Here is a 24,278-nt window from a genome sequence, read left to right on the forward strand (position 1 = left end):
AGAACCTAACTTATAACTTTGGAAAACTGCAAAAAGGTTACTGCGCCACAGGAGTGACAACACTGACTAGCAGACAGCTTTTAGGGTAAAGCAAACTTTAATTTGAACACATTCGCAACAAGGAAATGTTTACATCCAACATTTGTTTTTTAAAATGTAGAGTACCCAATTCATTTTTTCCATTTAAGGGGCAATTTAGTGTGGCCAATCCGCATATCGTGCACATCTTTGGGTTGTGGGGGCGAAACCCACGCGAACACAGGGAGAATGTGGAAACTCCACATGGACAGTGACCCAGGGCCGAGATCGAACCTGGGACCTTGGTGCCGTGAGGCAACAGTTCTATCCACTGCGCCAATGTGCTGCCATTACATTCAACATTTTACTTGTTTTCTATCCCTGCCTCAGTGTAAAATCATAGACTCCCTATAGTGCATTCGGCACATCGATTCTGCGCTGTACCTCTGAATGAACACCCTACCGAGGCCCAATCCCTCTCCCTAACCACGTAACCCCTCATCTTTGGACACCAAGGAGCAATTTAGCATGGCCAAACCACCTAAATGCACAGCTTTGGACTGGGGAAGGAAACCGGAGCACCAGGAGGAAATCTACGGAGGCACGGGGAGAAAGTGCAAACTCCACACAGTTATCCAAGGGCGGAATTGACCCCTGGTCCTGTGAGGCAGCAGTGCTAAACACTGTTCCACTGTGCCGAAAATATATATATATTCCAATTAAGCAAACCAATATATCTTGGATGCCACTCATGGATAAAATCTACAACAAGGGTTTCCACTTGCTTACATTGATGCAACGCCTTTTAGGGGGAGAATCCTTTCAGAGCAAACTCAGCCCTGTCTGTCCAGCTTGGTGTTCCAGAAGCAACTCAAACTAACGCTGCCAGCTGCGATCCAAGGGTTACAATGATTCTCTCCCTTTGAAATCACTGCAAAAATACTCCATGCAAATTTTAAAATATGAAAATTTCTCCCATTCGTCACAGTATCAAGATATCTTCTCATGTTCGATGCAAAGAGGCTTGCTCCACAGGCAAGCTTGCAATGCTTACGTGTGCTGTAATGGAGCTACAGAATAAACAATCATTTATTTTGATGATGCATATGAAAGAATTATAAATTAGCTCCATAACCTTTTAATCTCCAGTTGAAAGATACACTCTGTCTCACCAGAGCTACAAATTGAGCATGATCTAACAGAAGCAAAAGCAAACATGGCAGATTTCACTAGAGTAGTCCCATTTCCAAAATAATTAAACATTCCAACATTCTGGCTTCTTTCTACAACGTTACTTTTTTTTTAATACTCTGAACCAACATCCATGCTGTGAAATTTAGATAGAAGATCAGTTTTCAGCAGGAATATCCCACTAGTCCCAGCTTGTTAGCTGGTCGGTGAAGCAGTGGTTCCCTTTTGCTTTGGCCTAATGTCCTTGATGCACCGTTACACAGGACACCTAAAGTCCCGTGTTAACCTTTAACCAGAAGGTTAAAGTCTGAGCATGAATCTCTCAATCAACCACAACGTCATGCAGCCTGGCTGAAAGACTTGCTGCAACAGACTCTCACCCCTAGTGGGTCAGCGGTTCCAAACAATTAGCCATTCCTTCCTGCATTCTTTGCATGTTTTTTTTTTGGGCAGGGAGGGTATGAACAATGTGTCCATTGTCCCTTAACGCAATTTGATTTCTACAGCGGAGGAGGCTCATTTCAGTGGGATGAGAACGGACCTGGCCCAGGTAGAGGATTCCAAGATCGGCAGGCAAAACTGTACAGGGAACAATGGGCTTCCTTTAAAGAGAAAATAGTTTGGGGCAAGTCAAAGTGCATTCCCACAAGAGGAAGCGATGGGCCAGCCAGAGCTCCCTGGATGAAAGATGGAGAGTTAAAGGAAGCAACAAAAAATAAAAAGTGTATGATCGATGCCAGCTTAATAATACTAGTGAGAACCAGATTGAGTATGGAACGGTCTGAGGGACAGAACATAAATGGGAGGCAGAGAGTATGAGAATAAATTAACAGCTCACATAAAAGCGAATCTCAAAGTCTTCTACCGGCATATAAATAACAAAGAGATGGGGTGGAGCCAAAAGGGGGAACTTTACATAGAGGCGGAGGCATGGCCGAGGTATTAAATGAGTACATTGCATCTCTCTTTACCAAGGAAGGAGATGCTTCTAAAGTTACAGTGGCAGGAGACAAGTGGTGAACAGCTGTTTTTCCGATCGAAGGAAGGTTCTCCCAGAGGTTGACACTAAGACCACAGCTTTCCTTGATATATCATTGAAGAAGGGGGGCATTTGGCCCATCGAGCCTGCACTGACCCTCCGAAGGCACACTCTACCCAGGTCCACACATCCCGTCCACCCCACCTAACCTGTGCATCCCTGGACACTAAGGGACAATTTAGCCCAGCCAATCCACCTAATCACATTTTTGGACTGTGCGAGGAAACCCCCAGACAGATACTGGGAGAATGGCAAACTCCACACACATAGTCACCCAGGGCTGGAATCAAACCCGGGTCCCTGGCGCTGTGAGGCAGCACTGCTAAGCACCGTGCCACCCCTAAATATTCTAGACTTGGGTGTGTGGGCGACACAATTTCAACATTTGTAGACGGCAAAACTTTGTGAACTGTGAGGATAGTGATAAACTTCAAGAGGACAACAGGTTGGAATGGGCAGTCCCGTGGCTGGTGAAATTTAATGCAGCAATGTGTGAAGCGATACATTTAGTCAGAAGAACGAAGAGGTATTGAAAAAATTAGCAGATGATTTCTAAAGCGGATGCAGGAATAGAGAGGCCTGGATATATATGTGTATACATAGGTTGTTGACGAAAAAGTGTTTGGTTGGAATCTCAAAAGCACTGCCTGAGCTTGTGGTGGAGACCCGTTCAGTTGTGACTTGCAAAAGGGAATTGAATAAACATCTGATGAGAAATACTTTGTCGGGCCACAGGGAAAGGGCAGGGGAGTGAGACTAGCCGGATTTCTGTTGCAGAGATCCACTGGCTGAATGGCCTCTCCCTGTACTATAACCATTCTACACTATAAATTGTGATTGGCTCCTATCCCTTAATTGCACCTATTGCTAAATGATCTGCTTTTCAGTAACTGAGTTGATTGCTTAAATTGTCCCCTGTCCCTTATCTGAGTTAATTGCTAGATTGTCCTCTAATATGTTACTGTGACTAATTATTCGATTAAACAGCCCGGCTTGTTTGTTACAGACTGTTTTACCTCCAGCAATCTTTTGTGCATTCCATAGCAAAATGGCTGTCACCTCCCATCGCTTGTATGTAATTAGACATCAAGGAAGGGAAAGGAACTCTGAGGTCGCGCTAATTGTACAGAGATAGTGGGATGATGCGTAAATAATGTCTGTATTCCATCCATGCAGATGACTCCCATTCTACACTCAACCACTGAAGATGACCATAATGCAAACCAGACGTTAAGATTATAGAATTATTGTGGGGGAAGTCCTGCGAATCATGTGCACATGTTCGGGGCGTGTCCGAGGTTGAGGGGCTTTTGGCAGGGATTTGCGGACATCATGTCTGAAGTCCTGCAAGGGAGGGTGACTCCGAGTCCAGAGGTGGCGATATTCGGAGCATTGGAAGACTCTGGAGCCCAGGGAGAGAGAGAAGCCGATGATTTGACCTTTGCTTCCCTGGTGGCCCGGAGACGGATTCTGCTGGGGTGGAGGGACTCGGACCCCCGAAGTCGGGGATATGGGAAAGCGACATGGCGAGGTTTCTCAGGTCAGAGAATATCAAATTCGCCTTAAGAGGTTTGTTACAGGGGTTCGCTTGAAGGTGGCAGCCGTTCATCGACTTCTTCAAGGAAAGATGGGAGTGACTAATAAGGAACCAAACCAGTGAAGGGAGGGCCTTGAGACGGATTGTTTATATGGACCAGGTTGGTTGGGGTCTGGATTTGGGTGGGGGGGCAAGTTATTGTGGGTTTTGCATCTATGTTGGATTTTTTTTCTGTTTAAAAGTGTTAAAATTATAAATGCCTGAATAAAATATTTTCTAAAAAAAAAGGATTATAGAATTATTTATCATCGGGTCTGTTCTCGCCCACGGCTCCTCATCAGCTCCACTCGGTGTCTCAGCGGAGACTCAGTGGGGCCAGGAATCAGGTGGATGTCCTTGCCAGAAACAGTGATGTGTCAGTTGCTGATAAGATAGCTCCTGACATTCTCCTTGCCAGAAACATGGAAAGGTCAATTCCTTGGGGAAGGTAAACGTTAAAGATCCAGTGAGGGATTGCCAGCAGCCTGAGCTCTCCATGTTCTCACTGAATGAATGCTTTGTTCCTTGGAAACCGGCTCTGAAACCAGCTCTGATTGCTCCTAACCCCTGACTCTGTATTTCAGCTGTCTGAATAATGAGCTGGAATCAGAAATACAGCTTGCTGCATTGAGAGAAAAAAAACAAGGCATCTTTGATGATGGAAGTATTTTCTTGGTTTGTACTCTGGCTTTTGGAAAGCCTTGGATCCTGAAGACATTTTAACAGTCTTCTCATCACCTGAATTCTAGAATCCTTAAGTACAGAAGGAGGCCATTCGGCCAATCGAGTCTACACCGACCCTCTACCAAGGCCTGCTCCCCTGCCTTGTCCCTGTAACCCCACAACCCCACTTAACCGTTGGACACTAAGGGAAAATTCAGAATGGCCAATCCACCTAACCTGCACATCTTTGGACTGTGGGAGGAAGCCGGAGCACCCGGAGGAAACTCACGCAGAACGTGCAAACTCCACACACACAGTCACCCGAGGCCGGAATTGAAAACGGGTCCCTGGCACTGTGAGGCAGCAGTGCTAGCCACTGTGACGCCGTCAATTTAATGAACCCCCGAAATAAAAATTCTCTTCAAATCATTCACTCACCTTACTTACTTCCTAGCTATTTTTCCATAGTGCACTGATCATTTGACTAAGCAGACTTCCTTTCCCCAATAAATTGGCAGAAGACCAATTGTAAAAGCCTTGACTCAGAAATGTTCAGCAAAAATGTGGCTGTCATAGAAACCGCAAATGCTGGAAATGGTCAACAGCCTGGCAACATCTGTGGAAAGTGAAACAGTTAATGTTGCAGGCCGATGATTTTTCACCACAACATGAAAAGTTAAGAGATTTAAGCAAGTGCGGAATCAGGGTAAAAAGGGGTAGGAAAGGACAAACGGTGATGGGGTGGAAGGCAGGAGAGATTAAATGGCAAAAAGGTTGATGATGCAAAAGGAGGTGGTAATGGGACGAGAAACAGAAGATGGGCCTAGAACAGGGCTTCCCAAACTGGGGCTCACAATTCCGGGGTTGCGAGGGGTCCGGGCAGTTTTCAAGCCTCGAAATGGATTAACAGTTTGCAAAACGTTTGAGAAGCACCGGTCCACTTGGGAATAGCGGCATCATTACCCGCAGTTAACACCGGAAAAAATAAAGGCAGAAATTATGATCTGAAATTTCTGAACTCGGGTGTTGCGTTCTATCGAATGCCTGTTTGAAGGATAAAGTCCTGTTCAGCGAGTTTCTGTGGCTATGCCTGGCACTGACAACTAACTCGTGACGTAGATGGATTAGAATAAGGACTCGGCCATTCGGCCCCGACATGTGATACCTCAGTGTTCCGGGGGGGAGGGGGGGGGGGGGGGGGGGGGGGGAGTGCATTTCCAACCTTGTTCTTCCAACAGCTCGCCGTCTCTAACATGTGTCTTTGTTTCCATAGGCGTTTGAAGTGGCTGAACAAGAGCTGGGGGTTCCGGCACTCTTGGACCCGGAAGACATGGTCGCAATGCGTGTTCCAGACCGTCTCAGCATTCTGACTTATGTATCTCAGCTCTACAACTACTTCACCAACCAGACCCACGGTACGGAGTTGGGACAGTCGCGCAGTTTCGTTTGTGTTCCCGCCTCTGGCTTTGTCTGCTGACGGCAGCAAGGTTTCTTCCACCAGCTTGCCGATAAAGGTTCCCAGGCCACTGCTGTTTCCTTTTCCAGGTGTATTGCCACCAGAGACACGAAAGGATAGGGGAGTTTGAACACCTATTTGCTTGATTCAGTGGGCTAACGATCTCAAAATAGCAGTGACTGAGGAGTTCCCCCATTCAGCTGACAGAAAGAGGAAGCAATATCTGTTGCTTCTCTGACGTTGCATTGTTGCTCCGCATTAGCTTTGGTCTCAGTTTCATGTTTAATCTCTTTACCAGTGTCTTTGGCAAGATCGGAACACAGTTTTTGCCAAACAAGCATTTCTGTGTGTTCCTTTATAAATGGTTTTCACTTGTTTGTTCGCTTTATGATTCTTTGTAAAAAAACATTTTAAATTTAAAGTACCCAATTCATTTTTTGTTCCAATTAAGGGACAATTTAGTGTGGCCAATCCACCCACCCTGCACATCTTTGGGTTGTGGGGATGAGACCCACGCAGTCAAGGAGAATGTGCAAACTCCACATGGACAGTGACCCAGAGCCGGGATCGAAAGTGGGACCTCGGTGCCGTGAGCCAGCAGTGCTAACCCACTGCACCATCGCGCCGTCCAGTTTTACGATTCTACAAGCCGTCAACATTGACTTTCACTCTCAATATTTCCTAATGTTCTCAGCCCTTGAAGACCTGCAGGTGCTTCCTGCCATCTGGTACTTTCGCCCAAGTAGCCAGTGTGCAAAGTTCCTAGAACGGATTCGATCACTAGTTATGTCACCGAATGAAGCTCACAAAACAAAGCCACTGCAAGAATCAGTCTGCTGATGCGGAATGTGCTTCTAATGTTCCTCGAAGCTGTCTGGCCACCTGAAATTTCTCCTGATAGATCACACACAAGTCAGCTCCCCCCTAAGCTAGCACAAGTGCCTAGCTGTACAAAAAGTGCCTCCACACTCCAAAAGGAATTAGAGGGTAAGCTGATGGATAGATCAGGGTCTTGTCCTTGACTGTTTGTGATCTTGTGTCTTGAGAGCCTGGGCAGCAACCGTCCAGCTTTCAATTGTTCCAAATTAACTTTCAAACCGTGAGAGAATAAGGAGACCTGTGCTTTCCATCTTCAAAATGTATCGATTGCATGCTGGTAATTCTATAAACTCCACATGCTTGTATGCATATCTGACTGGATTAACTGCTGACTGTTCAACTTGTTGTTCTAATCTGCAGGTTAGCTCAAGTTGTTAATGATGTAGGGCGTGGGAGGAATTGTGAATGTTGGTGGGAAGGGACTGGACAAGAGGAGAGAGTATGGACTCAAGGTGGGGCAGGAACAGGCTGACACGATGGGCCTACCAGGACAATCCTGTTTGTGGATTTTGCGGAGGAGGTAGAAGCATGCTGTCCAGGGTTGGGAAATTGAGGTTGGAAGCTGTGGAGGGAAGCTCTCCCAGAGGAGATTAGGTCAGTGATAGTCCTGGAAACAATGGCTTGATGCTCGGTGGTGGGTTCATGGTCGAGGGGGAGGTAGGAAGAAGTGTCTGAGAGCTGGCGTTTAGCCTCTGCGAGGTAGAGGTCAGTACGCCACACAACAAAAACCCCACCCTATCCCCAATCTCACTTCATAGCAGCTACTACTCCAGCCCAGGCAACATCCTGGTAAATCTCCTCTGCACCCTTTATGGGACAATAAATGCTAACCTTGGTAGAGACACTTACAGCCAGTAGCAAATTAAATTGTTGAATAATAAAACAAATCAATTGTTCAGGCTGCAGACAAGTGTACTGTTGGCAATTGTGATGCCATCTCCTCCTGCTCTGGTAATTCATGTCTTCCTGTGATGTGATGTCTTTATTGTGAAAGTGTGAACCCTGCCAAAGGGCTGTGGGAACAGAGACCATTATGGACGGCAAATTGGTCAGTTAGGATTTTGAAGATTCCAGGGTAATGTTGCTTATTTCTCTGTAGCTGGTGTCCCTCCCTCCATGAAGCGACCGGCTGAAACATCACCATCAGAACCATTAATCAAGAAAGCAGTCACTGTGAGCAAGCAAGTCCTCTCGTCAAACGTAAGTCTGTGTTAGTGATCAGCAACCATTTGGATAACTTGACTCTGTAATCCTGTTAACTGTCATTGAAATTACATTCTTCATTAACAATCGTGGTACCCTTGTAATCACGTTAACAATTTATATTTCCGTAGCACCTTTAATTCAGAGAAACATCTGGGGGCTTGACAGAGGCATAATCTAAAAAATGGAAGCAGAGCCAAAGGCGGAGGTGCTCGCAGAAAAAAGGGGGATATTGAGGGGGATCTTAAAGTAGGAAGAGGATATGGAGAAACGAAGGATTGAAGGTTGGCTGAAAGCACGATCTCCTTTGGTGGAGCACAAGGCATGGAATGCTGAAGATGCCAAAGGAACAGAGTTCTGAGAATGGTGGGATGGGAAATGGGTTCGAGTACACAGTTAGGAAGGCGTGACACCGTGAAGGGATTTAAACTGGAGGGTGGTAATTTTAAAGCTGGAGTGTTGGAGGATGCTGAGCCAATATAGGTTAGGGTGAATAGGGCGAAGGATGAGGGATAGAGTATAGACAGGCGAGCTCTGGAATAGGGCGAAGGATGAGGGATAGAGTATAGACAGGCGAACTCTGGAATAGGGCGAAGGATGAGGGATAGAGTATATGATGTGGAGATGCCGGCGTTGGACTGGGGTGAGCACAGTAAGAAGTCTTACAACACCAGGTTAAAGTCCAACAGGTTTGTTTCAAACACGAGCTTTCAGAGCGCAGCTCAGGTGATTCACCTGAGGAAGGAGCAGCGCTCCGAAAGCTCGTGTTTGAAACAAACCTGTTGGACTTTAACCTGGTCTTGTAAGACTTCTTACTGGATAGAGTATAGACAGGCGAGCTCTGGAATTGGAATTGTTTTGCGGACCATTGTTATGATCTACTTCAAGACCAGTAACAACTACTTAAAATAGAAATCCAAAATCTCAATTTACCAAATGAAGCTACCAGATCCCACAGTTTAAACAAAATAACCTTTACTGAACAAGAGTCAAACAAAGCAAATACTTAATACAGGAAAATCTGTCATCCGGCAGGCTCTGGAAACAGGAGGTGCCGATTATTTAAATATGTCTATTAGCTAAGATGTAAGGCGAGTTCCGGGTTTTCCGTCTAATCATAAAGCTGCGGGGTGATCACATGGGTGTCGGGGTCTTGAGAGGTGCGGGAGCACACAAAATTGAGTGAGCAGCACTGGGGGGAGATAGTGCTACAGAACAATGGGAGGTGAGACTGGAGCAAGGATAGACCAACAGGTGGCAACTACCAGTGGGAAAACAGACCCAGCCACAGAATTCCAGCTAAGAGTTTTCAGTTTGTTAGAATGTCAGATAATGGGAATATTGCTGTACCATCTTAGGTACTCTCCTGTGCTCCGAAACCCTGAATTAGCAGACAAATTGTGGTTGATTATAAACTACAAATTACACATTAAATGACATATGCATTTGAGGCAGACTTTACAAATTGGTTCACCAGTCCACTCAGCATATATGTCATCAGTGTTGTTCAAGATTCTTGTCTTCCTCACAAAGAATTTCAGCTCCTCTTCCAGGTTTTGGCCTGATCTTCAACTGGCAGCAGTGCACAACCAACTTGAGTTCCAGGGGCAGGGTCTTCATCAAAAATGGCACATTTTCTGCTGAACCTCCTCAGTCTGGATGGTGTAGATCCACCACTGTTATCTTCAACAGCTGCAACAACTGCATATAGGCAGAATCTCAGCTTCTGGGTCTAGCCTCCATCTTAAACCTGCCTGTACTGCACCGCTGGAATCATCCTCTGAGCTCTGTTGGCTTTGTGTTCTTTTATATTGTGAGGTAATGCATTTTGGAAGGTCTCATACAGATAGGGAATATACAGTGAATGGTAGAACCCTTGAGAGTATTGCCAGTCAGAGAGATCTAGGTGTAAAGGTCCACAGGTCAATGAAAGGGGCAACACAGGTGGAGAAGGTAGTCAAGAAGGTATACAGCATACTTGTCTTTATTGGCCGGCATTATGTATAAAAATTGGCAAGTCATGTTGCAGCTGTATAGAACCTTAGTTAGGCCACAGTTGGAGTATAATGTTCAATTCTGGTCACCACACTACCAGAAGGATGTGGAGGCTTTAGAGAGGGTGCAGAAGAGATTTACCAGGATGTTGCCTGGTATGGAGGGCATTAGCTATGAGGAGAGGTTGAATAAACTCGGTTTGTTCTCATTGGAACGAAGGAGGTTGAGGGGCGACCTGTTAGAAGTCTACAAAATTATGAGGAGCATAGACAGAGTGGATCGCCAGAGACTTTTTCCCAGGGTAGAGGGCTCAATTACTAGGGGGCATGGGTTTCAGGTGCAAGGGACAAGGCTTAGAGGAGATGTACGAGGCAAGTTTTTTTACACAGAGAGTAGTGGGTGCCTGGAACTCACTGCCGGAGGAGGTGGTGGAAGCAGGGGTGATAGTGGCGTTTAAGGGGCATCTTGACAAATACATGAATAGGATGGGAATAAAGGGATACGGACCCCGGAAGTGTTGAAGATTTTAGTTTAGACGGGCAGTATGGCAGGCCTGGAGGGCCGAGGCCCCGTTCCTGTGATGTATTTGTCTTTGTTCTTGTATGTTTCAACCAGTTTCAGCCTTCCAGAAGTTATGGTGTGCAATCATAACCTTATGACCTTCGCTTCTAGGAAGGTTCAGTTTCCTGTTTCAATTGCTGTCTCAAAATATATGAGCTTTGAAATCAGATTCTGTCACAGTTACAGTCTGGAACTTTTAACCTGCTGATATCAAAAGGTAAAACTTCCAATGGCCAGCCTCCCCACTCCTTGTGAAGCAAAATCTGGGAATTGTAAAGCAGTCAGCTTCATGTCAGATAGAAAAGGTACTGGAATCCAAGCTGAAGGAAGTGATGGAACAGCACCTCGAGACATGAAATATAGCAGAAAATAGTCAGCTGCTCTGATTCAGAAAGGCTAAGTCATACTTAACGAACCTAGTCCATTGCTTTGAAACGGTGACAGAAATGTTAGACAAACGTGTTGTGACGGAAGTCGTATGCTAGGATTTCCGAAAGACTTTGGATAAGGTGCCACAACAAGAGAAATGTCAGGCGAGATCTTACGGTCCCGCCAACGGCGAACTCTCGCCATGGGTTTTGCGGTGGCGAGGGGTGCGCAGTGGGCACTCGCACGCCACCCTCCCCAGCTGCAGAACACGCCGACGCGGAGGAGGAAAATCTGGCCCATCAACTGCATCTTAGCAAATAAATTGAATGGAATGCGAGGGTAAAGGAATTTATGGATACAGGTTAGCAAATTATTAAAAGCAGCCTGCAGGGTCCACAAATCAAATAAACTGCATACTAACTGGGAGTTGTTTCTCTGGGTCGAGAATTTAAAAGTATTGGAAGTTGTGTTAAATTTGGATAGGACCCTAGTCGGGTCCAACGTGAGAAACGACAATTTTTATGTTCTATGTAGTTGAGTGCTTTTTTTCCCTTTAGATCCAAGTGATCTTATTGACATCTTTGTACGTTATGAATGGATTGGATAGAGTCAGTGAAAGGTTCCACCTAGGGATAGATCCAAAACTACAGACCATAAATACAAGATAACTGTTAACAAATCCAATAGGGCCTTGAGAAGTATTTCTACTCAGGGTAGTTAGAATATGGAAAGGGTTGAGGCAATTGGTTTTGATCCTTTCAAAATGAAACTAGAATGAGTGCGAGAGGAAAGAGAATCGAAAGATGCGATGAGGCGGATGGTGTGGGACGAGATGTGTGGTGTACACACCTTATGGGCCAAATGGTCTGTTACTGTGCTGTATAATTCTGTGTAGTTGTGTAAAATCTGACCTTAATGCACAGTGATTGTGGACAGTGACCAGCAATCGGCAAATTCTTCCGCCATTGCACTGTGCAACACAAATAATACTGCCTCTCCACTGAATCACAGAATTGTTACGGTGCAGAAGGACGCAGTTTGGCCCAACATGTCTGCACCAGCTCTCCAAATGAGCATCATGGCTTATTGCCATTCCCCTGCCTTTTCCCTGTACCCCTGCACATTGTTTCTGTTCAAATAATCATCTAATGCCTCGATTGAATTTGCCTCCCCCACACTTCCAGGCACCCCAGACCCAAACCACTCGCTGTGTGAAAAAGATTTTTCCGGCATCACTTTTGATTCTTTTAAATGTTTAAACTTTAAATCTTTGCCGTCTGTTGTTCCTGAACAATGTCTCCCTACCGATTCTGTTCAGCCTCCCTCACTGCTGCAAAGATTACCAGTCGTGTTATTTAGGTCAGGTTAAAAATAGACAAAATAGCATCGAGGCTGAGATAATATTTTTAGATACATTCATCTGTTGCAAGTCTGACATCAATTGTTTTGAAATTCTCTGTGTTTCTCATCCGAACTCTTCAGCTGAGGTTATGGGTTAAACATGTGGCGGTGTTTTGTCTTACAGCCTGAGCAGTAATCTGGCTTTGGGGTGAGAGTGAAAGCGGGATGGGGTGCGATCTGCTCTGCTAGCTCAGCGCTCGGATGTCGGGGGGGGGGGGGATGGTCTGTGAGCTAAACAGTCAGATCCAAGTGTGGCCTGACGCTTGGTGCGCGAGTATAAAACTCTCAAATCAAATCCTCTGAAGCAATCTCACAGCCGCCACCTTGTATTTTATGACGTTTCACCGACATTCATTAAAAGAAGCAAAATACGGCAGATGCTGGAATCTGAATCATAATCAGAGAGTGCTGGGAAAATGCAGCATCTGAGGGAGAGAGAAACAGTTAACCATTTGAGTCCATATGAAATGAAAAATGAAAATTGCTTATTGTCACGAATAGGCTTCAATGAAGTTACTGTGAAAAGCCCATATCGCATGTCATCAGAACTGAGGAAAGGGAAAACATGTATTGGGGATTAGAAAATTGCTAGGAGAGATTGCAACAAGATGGAGCAACCTTAAGACAAGAGACAGATGGCTGGGTGTTTTGGGGAGGGGGGGGGGGGGGGGGCTGCATTGAGACAATAAATGTATGGGATTAAGATGGAGCACTGTCGCAGTCTAAAGTTGTTGAACCCAAATGTTGAGTCCTGAGGGTTGTAACGTGTCTAATCGGGAGATGAGATTCTGCTTCTCCAGCTTGCTTTGGACTTCACTGGAGCATCGCAGCAGGCCAAGGACGGACATGTGGGCACGAGAGCGAGGTGCTGAGTTAAAATGATAAGTAACAGCAAGGTGGGGTCATGCTTGCGGACTGAGCAAAGGTTATTGGATTGGATTCATTCGATTTGTTTATTGCCCCAAAATAGAAATGTTGCTCTTCATGCGTAACCCAAAGACGGGTCGGGTACAGTAGTCCAAACTTTACCTTCTTAAAAAGGGTAGATTTTATCTGGTTGAACCCTGCTCTTCTCCTGGCCACGTCCGCACTCGGATCCTGATATATACGTAGGACACTGTTCTCCCATTTGCAGCCCCGCGTCTGCCTGGCCCACCGTAGAATGTACTCCTTGTCCAGGTACCTGTGAAATCTCACCACCATTGCACTCGGGGAAGTCACCCACACATGACTTCCTCGCTGCGCTCTGTGCGCCCTGTCCACCTCCAAGGGTTGGGAGAACATCCCTTCCCCCAGTAGCTTCTCAACCATAGCCGCTATGTATGCCCCTGCGTCCGTTCGTTCGGATCCCTCCGGGAGACCCACAATTCTCAGGTTCTGCCGGTGGGACCTGTTCTCTAGATCCTCTACCTTCTCCTGGAGCTTTTTCTGTTGGTCTCTCAGCATCTCCACCTCCAACTCCACTGCTGTTTGGTGCTCCTCCTGCTCAGTCAGTGCCTTCTCCACTTTCTGGATCCTGAGCATCCAGTCTGAGTTCCAGTCGCGCAATCGACTCCTTAATTGGGTCCAAACATTCCCGTTTCTGCTTGGCAAAGCCCTCCTGTATGAACTGCATTAAATGCTCTGTAGACCACTGAGTCGTCAAGGCAGAACTCCGGTTCTCCGCCATGCTTTCTTCCGTTGCAGCCTCAGCCCAAGCCTTCTCCGTTCGTCTATTTCTTCCTTTGCGAGCACTCCTGTTCCACTTCTCCATGCACTGATGTAGGATTCCTCTTCACAATTGCGTCCAACACCAATTTTCCACTTCAGATCCAACAAAAAAATCAGGGAAAAAGGTCCAAGGTTCCAACCCGAGCGGGATGCACCAAAGCTGCCACCGGAAGTCCCGGACTTGTTTATTGTCACGTGTACCAAGATACAGTGAAAAATATTTTTCTGTGAGCAGCTCAAACCGATCATTTAGTACATGAAAAGAAAAGAAAATAAAAAGAAAATACATAATAGGGCAACACAAGGCCCACAATGTAAATACATGGACACCGGCATTGGGTGAAGCATACAGGGTGCAGTGTTAATCAGGTCAGTCCATAAGAGGGTCGTTTAGGAGTCTGGTAACAGTGGGGGGGAAGAGCTGTTTTTGAATAGTCGTGCATGTTCTCAGACTTTTGTATCCACGAAGCAGCCAAGACGATTGGGTGACCCCAACCTTCCCGTTGCAGTACAGTACAGTTGATATCCACTCTGCTGGCCTCTATTATAAAGAGGAAATCAAGATCAGAAGTGAGGGGTTGTAATCATTATGAGAGATTGAACAAGCCAGGGCTCTTCTCTCTGGAAAAGAGCAGACTGTGAGGGGTGACTTGATAGGGATCTTTGTAAAGATGGAGGGGTTTACAGGGTGGATATGGAGATGTTACAATTTTTGTGAGACTAAATATTAGATGGTCACCAGTAAATCTAATTATGAGTTCATGAAGGAGAAATTTTACCCAGAGCATGATTAGAATTTGAATTCGCAACCACTGGGAGTGGTTACGATAAGTCACAAAGATGCAGCTGGATAAACACAGGGAAAAGGGATAGAAAATTACTTTGGTTGGATTAGATGGAGACTGGTGGAAGGAGGCTAGTATAAAGCATATGGACCAGTTGGGCAGAATGGCCTGTGTCTGTGCTCTATACACTGGCAGCACGGTAGCATGGTGGTTAGCATAAATGCTTCACAGCTTCAGGGTCCCAGATTCGGTTCCCGGCTGGGTCACTGTCTGTGTGGAGTCTGCACGTCCTCCCCGTGTGTGCGTGGGTTTCCTCCGGGTGCTCCGGTTTCCTCCCAGTCCAAAGATGTGCGGGTTAGGTGGATTGGCCAGGCTAAATTGCCCGTAGTGTCCTAAAAAGTAAGGTTAAGGGGGGGTTGTTGGGTTACGGGTATAGGGTGGATACGTGGGTTTGAGTAGGGTGATCATTGCTTGGCACAACATCGAGGGCCGAAGGGCCTGTTCTGTGCTGTTCTATATTCTATATTCTATAACTCACCTTGTAAAAGGGTGGCGGCCACTCTGTTTTCACCCAGACCCTGAGGTGTTTAGTACTGGCAGTGTGTCATTTCTAACCTCCATGTCCTTTATCCAGCAGAATGACTCCTCGGATGAAACTGCAGAGAGGCCCAGTCGGAACACACTCAGCAGCAAATGTGCAATTTGCAGCAAACACGTTCACTTGGTACAGAGATACCTGGTGGATGGGAAACTTTATCATCGCAACTGCTTTAGGTAATGTGAAGTGATGGTCCAGACTCCTTGCTGCAATGCCCCTGATCTCTAAATGAATCTATTGTATGCACAATAGTAAGAGCCACTTACTTAGACTTGTAATGCTTTCTGATCAAGGCCATTTAGTGGCTTCCTACATTGACAGGTCTGATTCAGCAACTACACTAGCAATCACTTAAGAAAATTAATAGGATATCGAACTCACTTGGATATTATGCATGAAAAACGTATTTTGTAATTCTTTTTAATTAGCTCTGAGGACGAGTAATAGTGACTCATTTTATATGAGACGAGGAATAGGGAGAGAGAGTAATTAAACACGTGGCTACAGGGGTGGTGCAGGCGGGAGGGATTCAGATTTCTGGATAACTGGGGCTCTTTCTGGGGAAGGTGGGACCTCTATAGACAGGATGGTCTACATCTGAACCTGAGGGGCACCAATATCCTGGGGGGGAGATTTGTTAGTGCTCTATGAGGGGGTTTAAACTAATTCAGCAGGGGCATGGGAACCTGGATTGTAGTTTTGGGGTACGGGAGATTGAGAGTATAGAGGTCAGGAGCACAGATTTGACTTCGCAGGAGGGTGCCAGTGTTCAGGTAGGTGGTTTGAAGTGTGTCTACTTCAATGCCAGGAGTATACGAAATAAGGCAGGGGAACTGGCAGCATGGGTTGATACCTGGGACTTCGATGTTGTGGCCATTTCAGAGACATGGATAGAGCAGGGACAGGAATGGTTGTTGCAGATTCCGGTGTTTAGGTGTTTTAGTAAGCTCAGAGAAGGGGGCAAAAGAGGGGGAGGTGTGGCGCTGCTAGTCAAGGACAGTATTACGGTGGCGGAAATGATGCTAGATGGAGACTCTTCTTCCGGGGTAGTATGGGCTGAGGTTAGAAACAGGAAAGGAGAGGTCACCCTGTTGGGAGTTTTCTATAGGCCACCTAATAGTTCTAGGGATGTAGAGGAAAGGATGGCGAAGATGATTCTAGAAAAGAGCGAAAGTAACAGGGTAGTTGTTATGGGAGACTTTAACTTTCCAAATGTTGACTGGAAAAGATATAGTTCGAGTACATTAGATGGGTCGTTCTTTGTACAATGTGTGCAGGAGGGTTTCCTGACACAATATGTTGACAGGCCAACAAGAGGCGAGGCCACATTGGATTCGGTTTTGGGTAATGAACCAGGCCAGGTGTTAGATCTGGAGGTAGGTGAGCACTTTGGAAACAGTGACCACAATTCGGTGACCTTTACATTAGTGATGGAAAGGGATAAGTATACCCCGCAGGGCAAGAGTTATAGCTGGGGGAAGGGCAATTATGATGCCATTAGACATGACTTAGGATGTGTAGGTTGGAGAAGTAGGCTGCAAGGGTTGGGCACACTGGATATGTGGAGCTTGTTCAAGGAACAGCTATTGCGTGTTCTTGATAAGTACGTACCAGTCAGGCAGGGAGGAAGGGGTCGAGCGAGGGAACCGTGGTTTACCAAAGAAGTGGAATCTCTTGTTAAGAGGAAGGCCTATGTGAAGATGAGGCGTGAAGTTTCAGTTGGGGCGCTTGATAGTTACAAGGAAGCGAGGAAGGATCTAAAGAGAGAGCTAAGACGACCAAGGAGGGGACATGAGAAGTCTTTGGCAGGTAGGATCAAGGAAAACCCAAAAGCTTTCTATAGGTGTGTCAGGAATAAAAGAATGACTAGGGTAAGAGTAGGGCCAGTCAAGGACAGTGGTGGGAAGTTGTGTGTGGAGGCTGAGGAGATAAGCGAGATACTAAATGAATACTTTTCATCAGTATTCACTCAGGAAAAAGATAATGTTGTGGAGGAGAATGCTGAGACCCAGGCTATTAGAATAGATGGCATTGAGGTGCGTAGGGAAGAAGTGTTGGCAATTCTGGACAAGGTGAAAATAGATAAGTCCCCGGGGCCTGATGGGATTTATCCTAGGATTCTCTGGGAAGCCAGGGAAGAGATTGCTGAGCCTTTGGCTTTGATTTTTATGTCATCATTGGCTACAGGAATAGTGCCAGAGGATTGGAGGGTAGCAAATGTGGTCCCTTTGTTCAAGAAGGGGAGTAGAGATAACCCCGGTAACTATAGGCCGGTGAGCCTCACGTCTGTTGTGGGTAAAGTTTTGGAGAGGATTATAAAAGATACGATTTATAATCATCTAGATAGGAATAATATGATTAGGGATAGTCAGCATGGTTTTGTGAAAGGTAGGTCATGCCTCACAAACCTTATCGAGTTCTTTGAGAAGGTGACTGAACAGGTAGACGAGGGTAGAGCAGTTGATGTGGTGTATATGGATTTCAGTAAAGCGTTTGATAAGGTTCCCCACGGTCGGCTATTGCAGAAAATACGGAGGCTGGGGATCGAGTGTGATTTAGAGATGTGGATCAGAAATTGGCTAGTTGAAAGAAGACAGAGGGTGGTGGTTGATGGCAAATGTTCAGAATGGAGTTCAGTTACGAGTGGCGTACCACAAGGATCTGTTCTGGGGCCGTTGCTGTTTGTCATTTTTATAAATGACCTAGAGGAGGGCACAGAAGGTTGGGAGAGTAAATTTGCAGACGACACTAAAGTCGGTGGAGTTGGAGACAGTGTGGAAGGATGTTGCAGGTTACAGAGGGACATAGATAAGCTGCAGAGCTGGGCTGAGAGGTGGCAAATGGAGTTTAATGTAGAGAAGTGTGAGGTGATTCACTTTGGAAAGAAAAACAGGAATGCGGAATATTTGGCTAATGGTAAAATTCTTGGCAGTGTGGATGAGCAGAGGGATCTCGGTGTCCATGTACATAGATCCCTGAAAGTTGCCACCCAGGTTGATAGGGTTGTGAAGAAGGCCTATGGTGTGTTGGCCTTTATTGGTAGAGGGATTGAGTTCCGGAGCCATGAGGTCATGTTGCAGTTGTACAAAACTCTGGTACGGCCGCATTTGGAGTATTGCGTACAGTTCTGGTCGCCTCATTATAGGAAGGACGTGGAAGCTTTGGAACGGGTGCAGAGGAGATTTACCAGGATGTTGCCTGGTATGGAGGGAAAATCTTATGAGGAAAGGCTGATGGACTTGAGGTTGTTCTCGTTAGAGAGAAGAAGGTTAAGAGGTGACTTAATAGAGGCATACAAAATGATCAGAGGGTTAGATAGGGTGGACAGTGAGAGCCTTCTCCCGCGGATGGAGGTGGCTAGCACGAGGGGACATAGCCTTAAATTGAGGGGTAATAGATATAGGACAGACATCAGAGGTAGGTTTTTTACGCAAAGAGTGGTGAGGCCGTGGAATGCCCTGCCTGCAACAGTAGTGACCTCGCCAACATTGAGGGCATTTAAAAGTTTATTGGATAAGCATATGGATGATAATGGCATAGTGTAGGTTAGATGCCCTTTAGTTTTTGACTTCCCATGTCGGTGCAACATCGTGGGCCGAAGGGCCTGTACTGCGCTGTATTGTTCTATGTTCTATAACCACATTTTCTGCCCAGACATAGCTGCCCTCAGAAGCTGGTGGTGATGTCTTCCACTGCTGCAGTCCATGTGGTAGTTTAATGCTGTTAAGGAAGGAAATCCAGGATTCTCATTGCATCCCTACAGTGCAGAAGGAGGCCATTCGGCCCATCGAGTCTTCACAGACCCTCCAAAAGAGCACTCTACCTAGACCCACACCACCGCCCTAAGCCCGTAACCCCACCTAACCACATCTTTGGTCACTAACGGGTAATTTTAGCATGGCCAATCCACCTAACCTGCACATCTTTTGACTGTGGGAGGAAACCGGAGGAAACCCACACAGTCTTGGGGACAATGTGCAAACTTCGCACAGTCACCCGAGGCCAGAATTGAATCCGGGTCCCTGATGCTGTGAGGCAGCAGTGCTTGTCACTGTGCCATGTGACCTAGCAACATTGAGGAAACGGTTATGTATGGCCAAATCAGGATGGTGTGTGGCTTGGAGGCAATGGCTCTCCCCATTGCTGCTTTTGCCCTTGTTGATCAAGGTGCTGTTGGTAACCTTCGTCTTGTAGATTGTACACACTGCATTAGAGATAAGGAGGAGGGAGATAGTGATTGCAGTGACAGGTACCAATTAAAGAGTTCTGCTTAGAAGAGTGTCAAGCTGCTTGAGTTGTGCTGTAATTCCTTTTAATTCCTTTTAACCATGGACGGCCTAGTAGCACAGTGGTTAGCACTGTTGCTTCAAAAAATGAAATGAAATGAAAATCGCTTATTGTCACGAGTAGGCTTCAAATGAAGTTACTGTGAAAAGCCCCTAGTCGCCACATTCCGGCGCCTGTTCGGGGAGGCTGGTACGGGAATTGAACCGTGCTGCTGGCCTGCCTTGGTCTTTAGTGTTATCTTTAGTGAGGAGATGTGTCCTACCTTGATCACAGACTGGTGCTTGATCGGCCCTGCTGGTTTAATCATACTCGTTTTCTCTTTCCGCTCAGGTGTAAGGAGTGTTCCAGCACTCTGCTCCCTGGGGCCTACAAACCTGGCGCACATTTGGGCACCTTCGTCTGTACGCACCATCGAGGGCGGGTCACCGGCCAACTGCAGCGCCCTCTGTCCAGTCAGCCCCTGCAATCACCCCACGGCTCTGGCTCCCTGCCTGCACGGACACTTTCATCAGCTAGCCCACTGACACTACACCGTCCCCAGGGACCCACAAAGAGATCAGAAGATTATAAAGGCAGCCCGTCATTAGAGACAGAAATAAATGAAGAGGAAGGTGGTGAGAAGCCAAACACCAAAGAGGGTCTTTCCCTTTCAGTGAAACAGCTCTCTGCAGTCTTTTCAGTTCCCGCTGGAAGCAGTCACTCTATCACTGGCACAACATCAAGACACCTGGAGCTTTCGCACAGCTCTGACCTCGAAGATACATCAAAGCCTGGTGCGGATTCTCCTCCAGGAGAGGAAGCACTAAGATCAACAGATTCCTGTGATCCCAAAGAACAGTCCGAACGTGGGGTGGGCGAGCAGCCATTGCCAGGGTCGCAGTCTGACCTGCAGAATTCTCAGACCGAGCCACAGCAAGCAGCACACATGGAGATGGGCATGGCCACAGAGAATACAGCAAGCACCAATGCCTCGGGGACTCCAGTCAGAAGCACTGACAAAAGCCCCGACACGAACCTGGCTTTAGTGAACAAAGAAACCCCGGACGAGAAGCTGAAAACCCCTCCGGTTCCTGTACCGAGGAAAACGGTTGACTCTGCTTCATCACCCGTGACAACACCACGTCCAGTACCTCGAACACGAATTAGCTTCAGTGGTGGGAGTGTAACGGGTGAAATATCTGTCCAGAAGCCGGAGAGCACTATACTGGTAAATGGTATGTGATGCTTCTGCACTTGGTACAGTATCTATAATGTAAGGAAATGTCCCAATGCTTGTCAGAGTGAGGAAAAGAATGGATGCTAAGCTAAAGAATAAGCGTGTAGTAGATTTACACCAAAGCTTTGTGAGAGAAATTGATCATAAGGAAGGTTTTGAAGGAAGAGGTATTTGAGGGGTTTAAGGATGGAAATTCCTGAGTTTAGGGCCTGGTTAGCAACGGCCATGACCGCCCACAGTGAAACAAAGAGAGAGAGAGTTCACGATTGGAGTTGTAGCGCTGAAGGGAATCACGTGGATGTGGTGGGGCATGGCCGTGGAGAGCATTAAAGATGTGAGCAATATAAATCTGAGCTGTCAGTGTAAGTCAGTGGGGATTTAAGTGTGACGGGACTACACTCCGTTTTCCCCTAGATTCCGGAGCTTCCATCTTCTTAAGTCTCTTGTATGACGCTTTGTTGAATTCCTTCTGAAAGTCCAGATATAAAACATCTACTACACTACTTTGATCAACCTTCTCTGTTAACGGCGACAAGTTAGTCAGAAGTGATTTGCCTTCAACACTTAATCCTTGCTCTCCTCGATAAACCCATGCCTTCCCAAAAGAAAGTTTTATTTTGCTCCCGATAACAGTTTCCAATGACTTCCCTTCCACAAAGTGAGTTATAAATTTAAGTTGCGAGGAGGACAAAGAGAAATTGCAAAGAGATATAAACAGGTTAAGTGAGTGGGCAACCAGATGGCAGACTGAGTATGTTGTGGGGGAAATGAAGCAATTCACGTTGCTCGTGAGGAATAGTAAAGCAGAATTTTATTTTAAGGTGCAAAATTTGTACATGCTGATGTTCGGAGAAGCTTGTGTGTGTGTACAAAGGAACTCATTGCAAGTAATTTGAATGGCATGTTGGCTTTATTGCAAGGGGACTGGAGTACAGGAATAAAGCACGGCATTGTAGAGATGGCACACCTCCTCCTGTTTCTATTCCTAACCAAGTTGCAGATTAGTGCAGATAGAGTTACCAGCTTCAGTCGTGGAGTCCCCCGGCTCCCTTTGACGGCCTTCCTGGAAACAATACTTTGCTGTCTCCCATGTGTATAACATTTTAAAATCTGTTGTTCCAGGACGATTGTTTTAGTTTAACCGGGTATGCAGTAAGGTTACATGTAAAGAAATGTTAAAAATACTGCTCGTAGATGCATTTCCTGTCGACAAACATGGCTTTTATGTGCTTTCATGTCTGTGTTTAGCATTGAAACAGTCTGTATATATTTGCCACATTGTCCAATCTTTGTTGATGAACCTAGATTATCTTTGAAGGATTTTTCTTTCTGAACTGATAACTAATGCCCAAAATAAATTCAAGAAATGAATACGTCATAGTTCGATTGCATTTACCCACTGCATTGTCTTTTATGTCATTTAGTGTTTTATCTTGAAAGTTTATATTTGAAATAGAAAGACTTGCGAATTACTGGAACCCAGGACTTCCAATTTTGCAGCCAATTAAGTACTTTGAATGTTAGACATTGCGGTAATGTAGGAATCACGCCAGCTAAGTTGCACACAGTACGATTCCACAATTAGCAATGTGAGAACCAGACAATCGGCCTTTTTGCTGAACTAGAAATATTGAGGGTGGCGCAGTGGTTAGCACTGCTGCCGCACGGCGCCGAGGACAAGGGTTCGATCCTGGCCCTGCGTCATTGTCCATGTGGAGTTTGCTCATTCTCCCTGTGTCTGCGTGGGTCTCACCCCAAACCCAAAGATGTGCAGGGTAGATGGATTGGCCATGCTAAATTGCCCCTTAATTCAAAATATTTTTTTAAACTAGAAATATTGGGTGGGCACCGAGGGGATAATTCTTCTGTCCTTCGAATAGTGCCATGGGATATTATTTGTCCACCTGTGAGGACAGGTAGGTTAGACAGCACATTCAAACGACAGCACTTCTGACGGCACAGCACTCACTCGTGCACTGCACTGTGAGCGTAAGCCCGGGTTTTGTGCTCGGGCGTCACTAGAGTCAGGACCTTCCTAGTTGGAAACATGGAAGATAATACCTAGCCGTGGTTGAAATAAAGGTCCAAACCTGTTTCAAAACACCTTTGACCCTGGAAATCTTTGCCTCCATAAATTTACTCCTGAAACACACCTGTACATTCTGAAAATATGCAGACGTTCCGGGCGTGGATCAGTAAATTTGAGTTGAAGTAGCAGAATGCGTCTCCCTTATCCAGGGGGTTTGAAAATGTCTTTGCCTTTGCCAAAAGGCTTGGAAGCCTGGTGAAGATTCAGTTCCAAAGGTCTCCTGTAAAATATGAACAGCTTTTCTGTGGTAAAGGGGGAGGGAGACTGGTGTAGTGGTAATGCTATCAGACTGGTGCGGTCTGCTTATAGCTGGACTAGGCTACTCTTCAGGAAAAGGTTATATGGTCCTTGTTTAGTTTCACACGGGGATATAGCGGTGTAGCAGGGGAATCTCACTGGACTCTTATTCCAGGGGCTCAGGCTCTGAGGTCACAGGTTCAAATCACACCATGGCAGCTATTGGAAAGTAAATTCAGTTCACATGGACTGCAGCGGTTCAAGAAGGCAGCTCATCATCACCTTCTCAAGGGCAATTAACAATGGACAATAAATGCTGGCTGTGTCAGCAACGGCCGCATCCCTTGAATAAAAAAAATTAATTACTTAATAAATCTGGAATTAAAAGCAACTCAGTAATGGTGACCATAGGACTATCATCGATAGTGATTAGTGGGGTACAGCAGGGATTGCCGCTGGGACTCCAGCTATTGATAATCTTTATTATTGTCACAAGTAGGCTTACATTAGCACCGCAATGAAGTTACTGTGAAAATCCCCAAGTCACCACACTCCGGCGCCTGTTGGGATACACAGAGGGAGAATTCAGAATGTCCAATTCACCAAACAAGCACGTCTTTCGGGACTTGAGGAGGAAACCGGAGCACCGGAGAAAATGCAAGCACAGGAAGAACGTGCAGACTCTGCACAAGACAGTGATCCAAACCAGGAATCAAACCTGGGACCCTGGTGCTGTGAAGCAACAGTGCTAAATTATATTAATAATTTAGATGAGGGAACAAAATGTAATATCTCCAAATTAGCAGATGACACAGCTGGATAGGAGGGTGAGTTGTGAGGAGGATGCCGAGATCCTTCATTGTGATTTGGATAGGCTGTGAGTGGGTAAATGAATGGCAGATGCAGTATAATGTTGATAAATGTGAGGTTATCCACTTTGGTAGCAAAAACAGGAAGGCAGATTATTATCTGAATGGCTATAAATTAGGAGAGGGAATGTGCAAC

General features: G+C 46.0%; 1 protein-coding gene across 2 annotated transcripts in view; it reads left to right on the top strand.

The window, feature by feature from the left end:
* The window catches only part of micall1a (MICAL-like 1a), an 88,071-nt gene that overhangs the window by 19,703 nt on the left and 44,090 nt on the right, over positions 1-24,278 (top strand). Inside the window, exons 3-6 of one of the 2 annotated variants that reach the window (XM_038783392.1) lie at positions 5,761-5,902; positions 7,922-8,022; positions 15,481-15,620; positions 20,062-20,945. In XM_038783392.1, the coding sequence (XP_038639320.1) occupies positions 5,761-5,902; positions 7,922-8,022; positions 15,481-15,620; positions 20,062-20,945 (1,267 nt within the window). The remainder of the gene's footprint in view (positions 1-5,760; positions 5,903-7,921; positions 8,023-15,480; positions 15,621-20,061; positions 20,946-24,278) is intronic. The other variant, XM_038783393.1, reaches the window with a different exon arrangement.

This window comes from Scyliorhinus canicula, chromosome 23 (genome assembly GCF_902713615.1).
Source record: "Scyliorhinus canicula chromosome 23, sScyCan1.1, whole genome shotgun sequence".
NCBI classification, from domain to species: domain Eukaryota; kingdom Metazoa; phylum Chordata; class Chondrichthyes; order Carcharhiniformes; family Scyliorhinidae; genus Scyliorhinus; species Scyliorhinus canicula.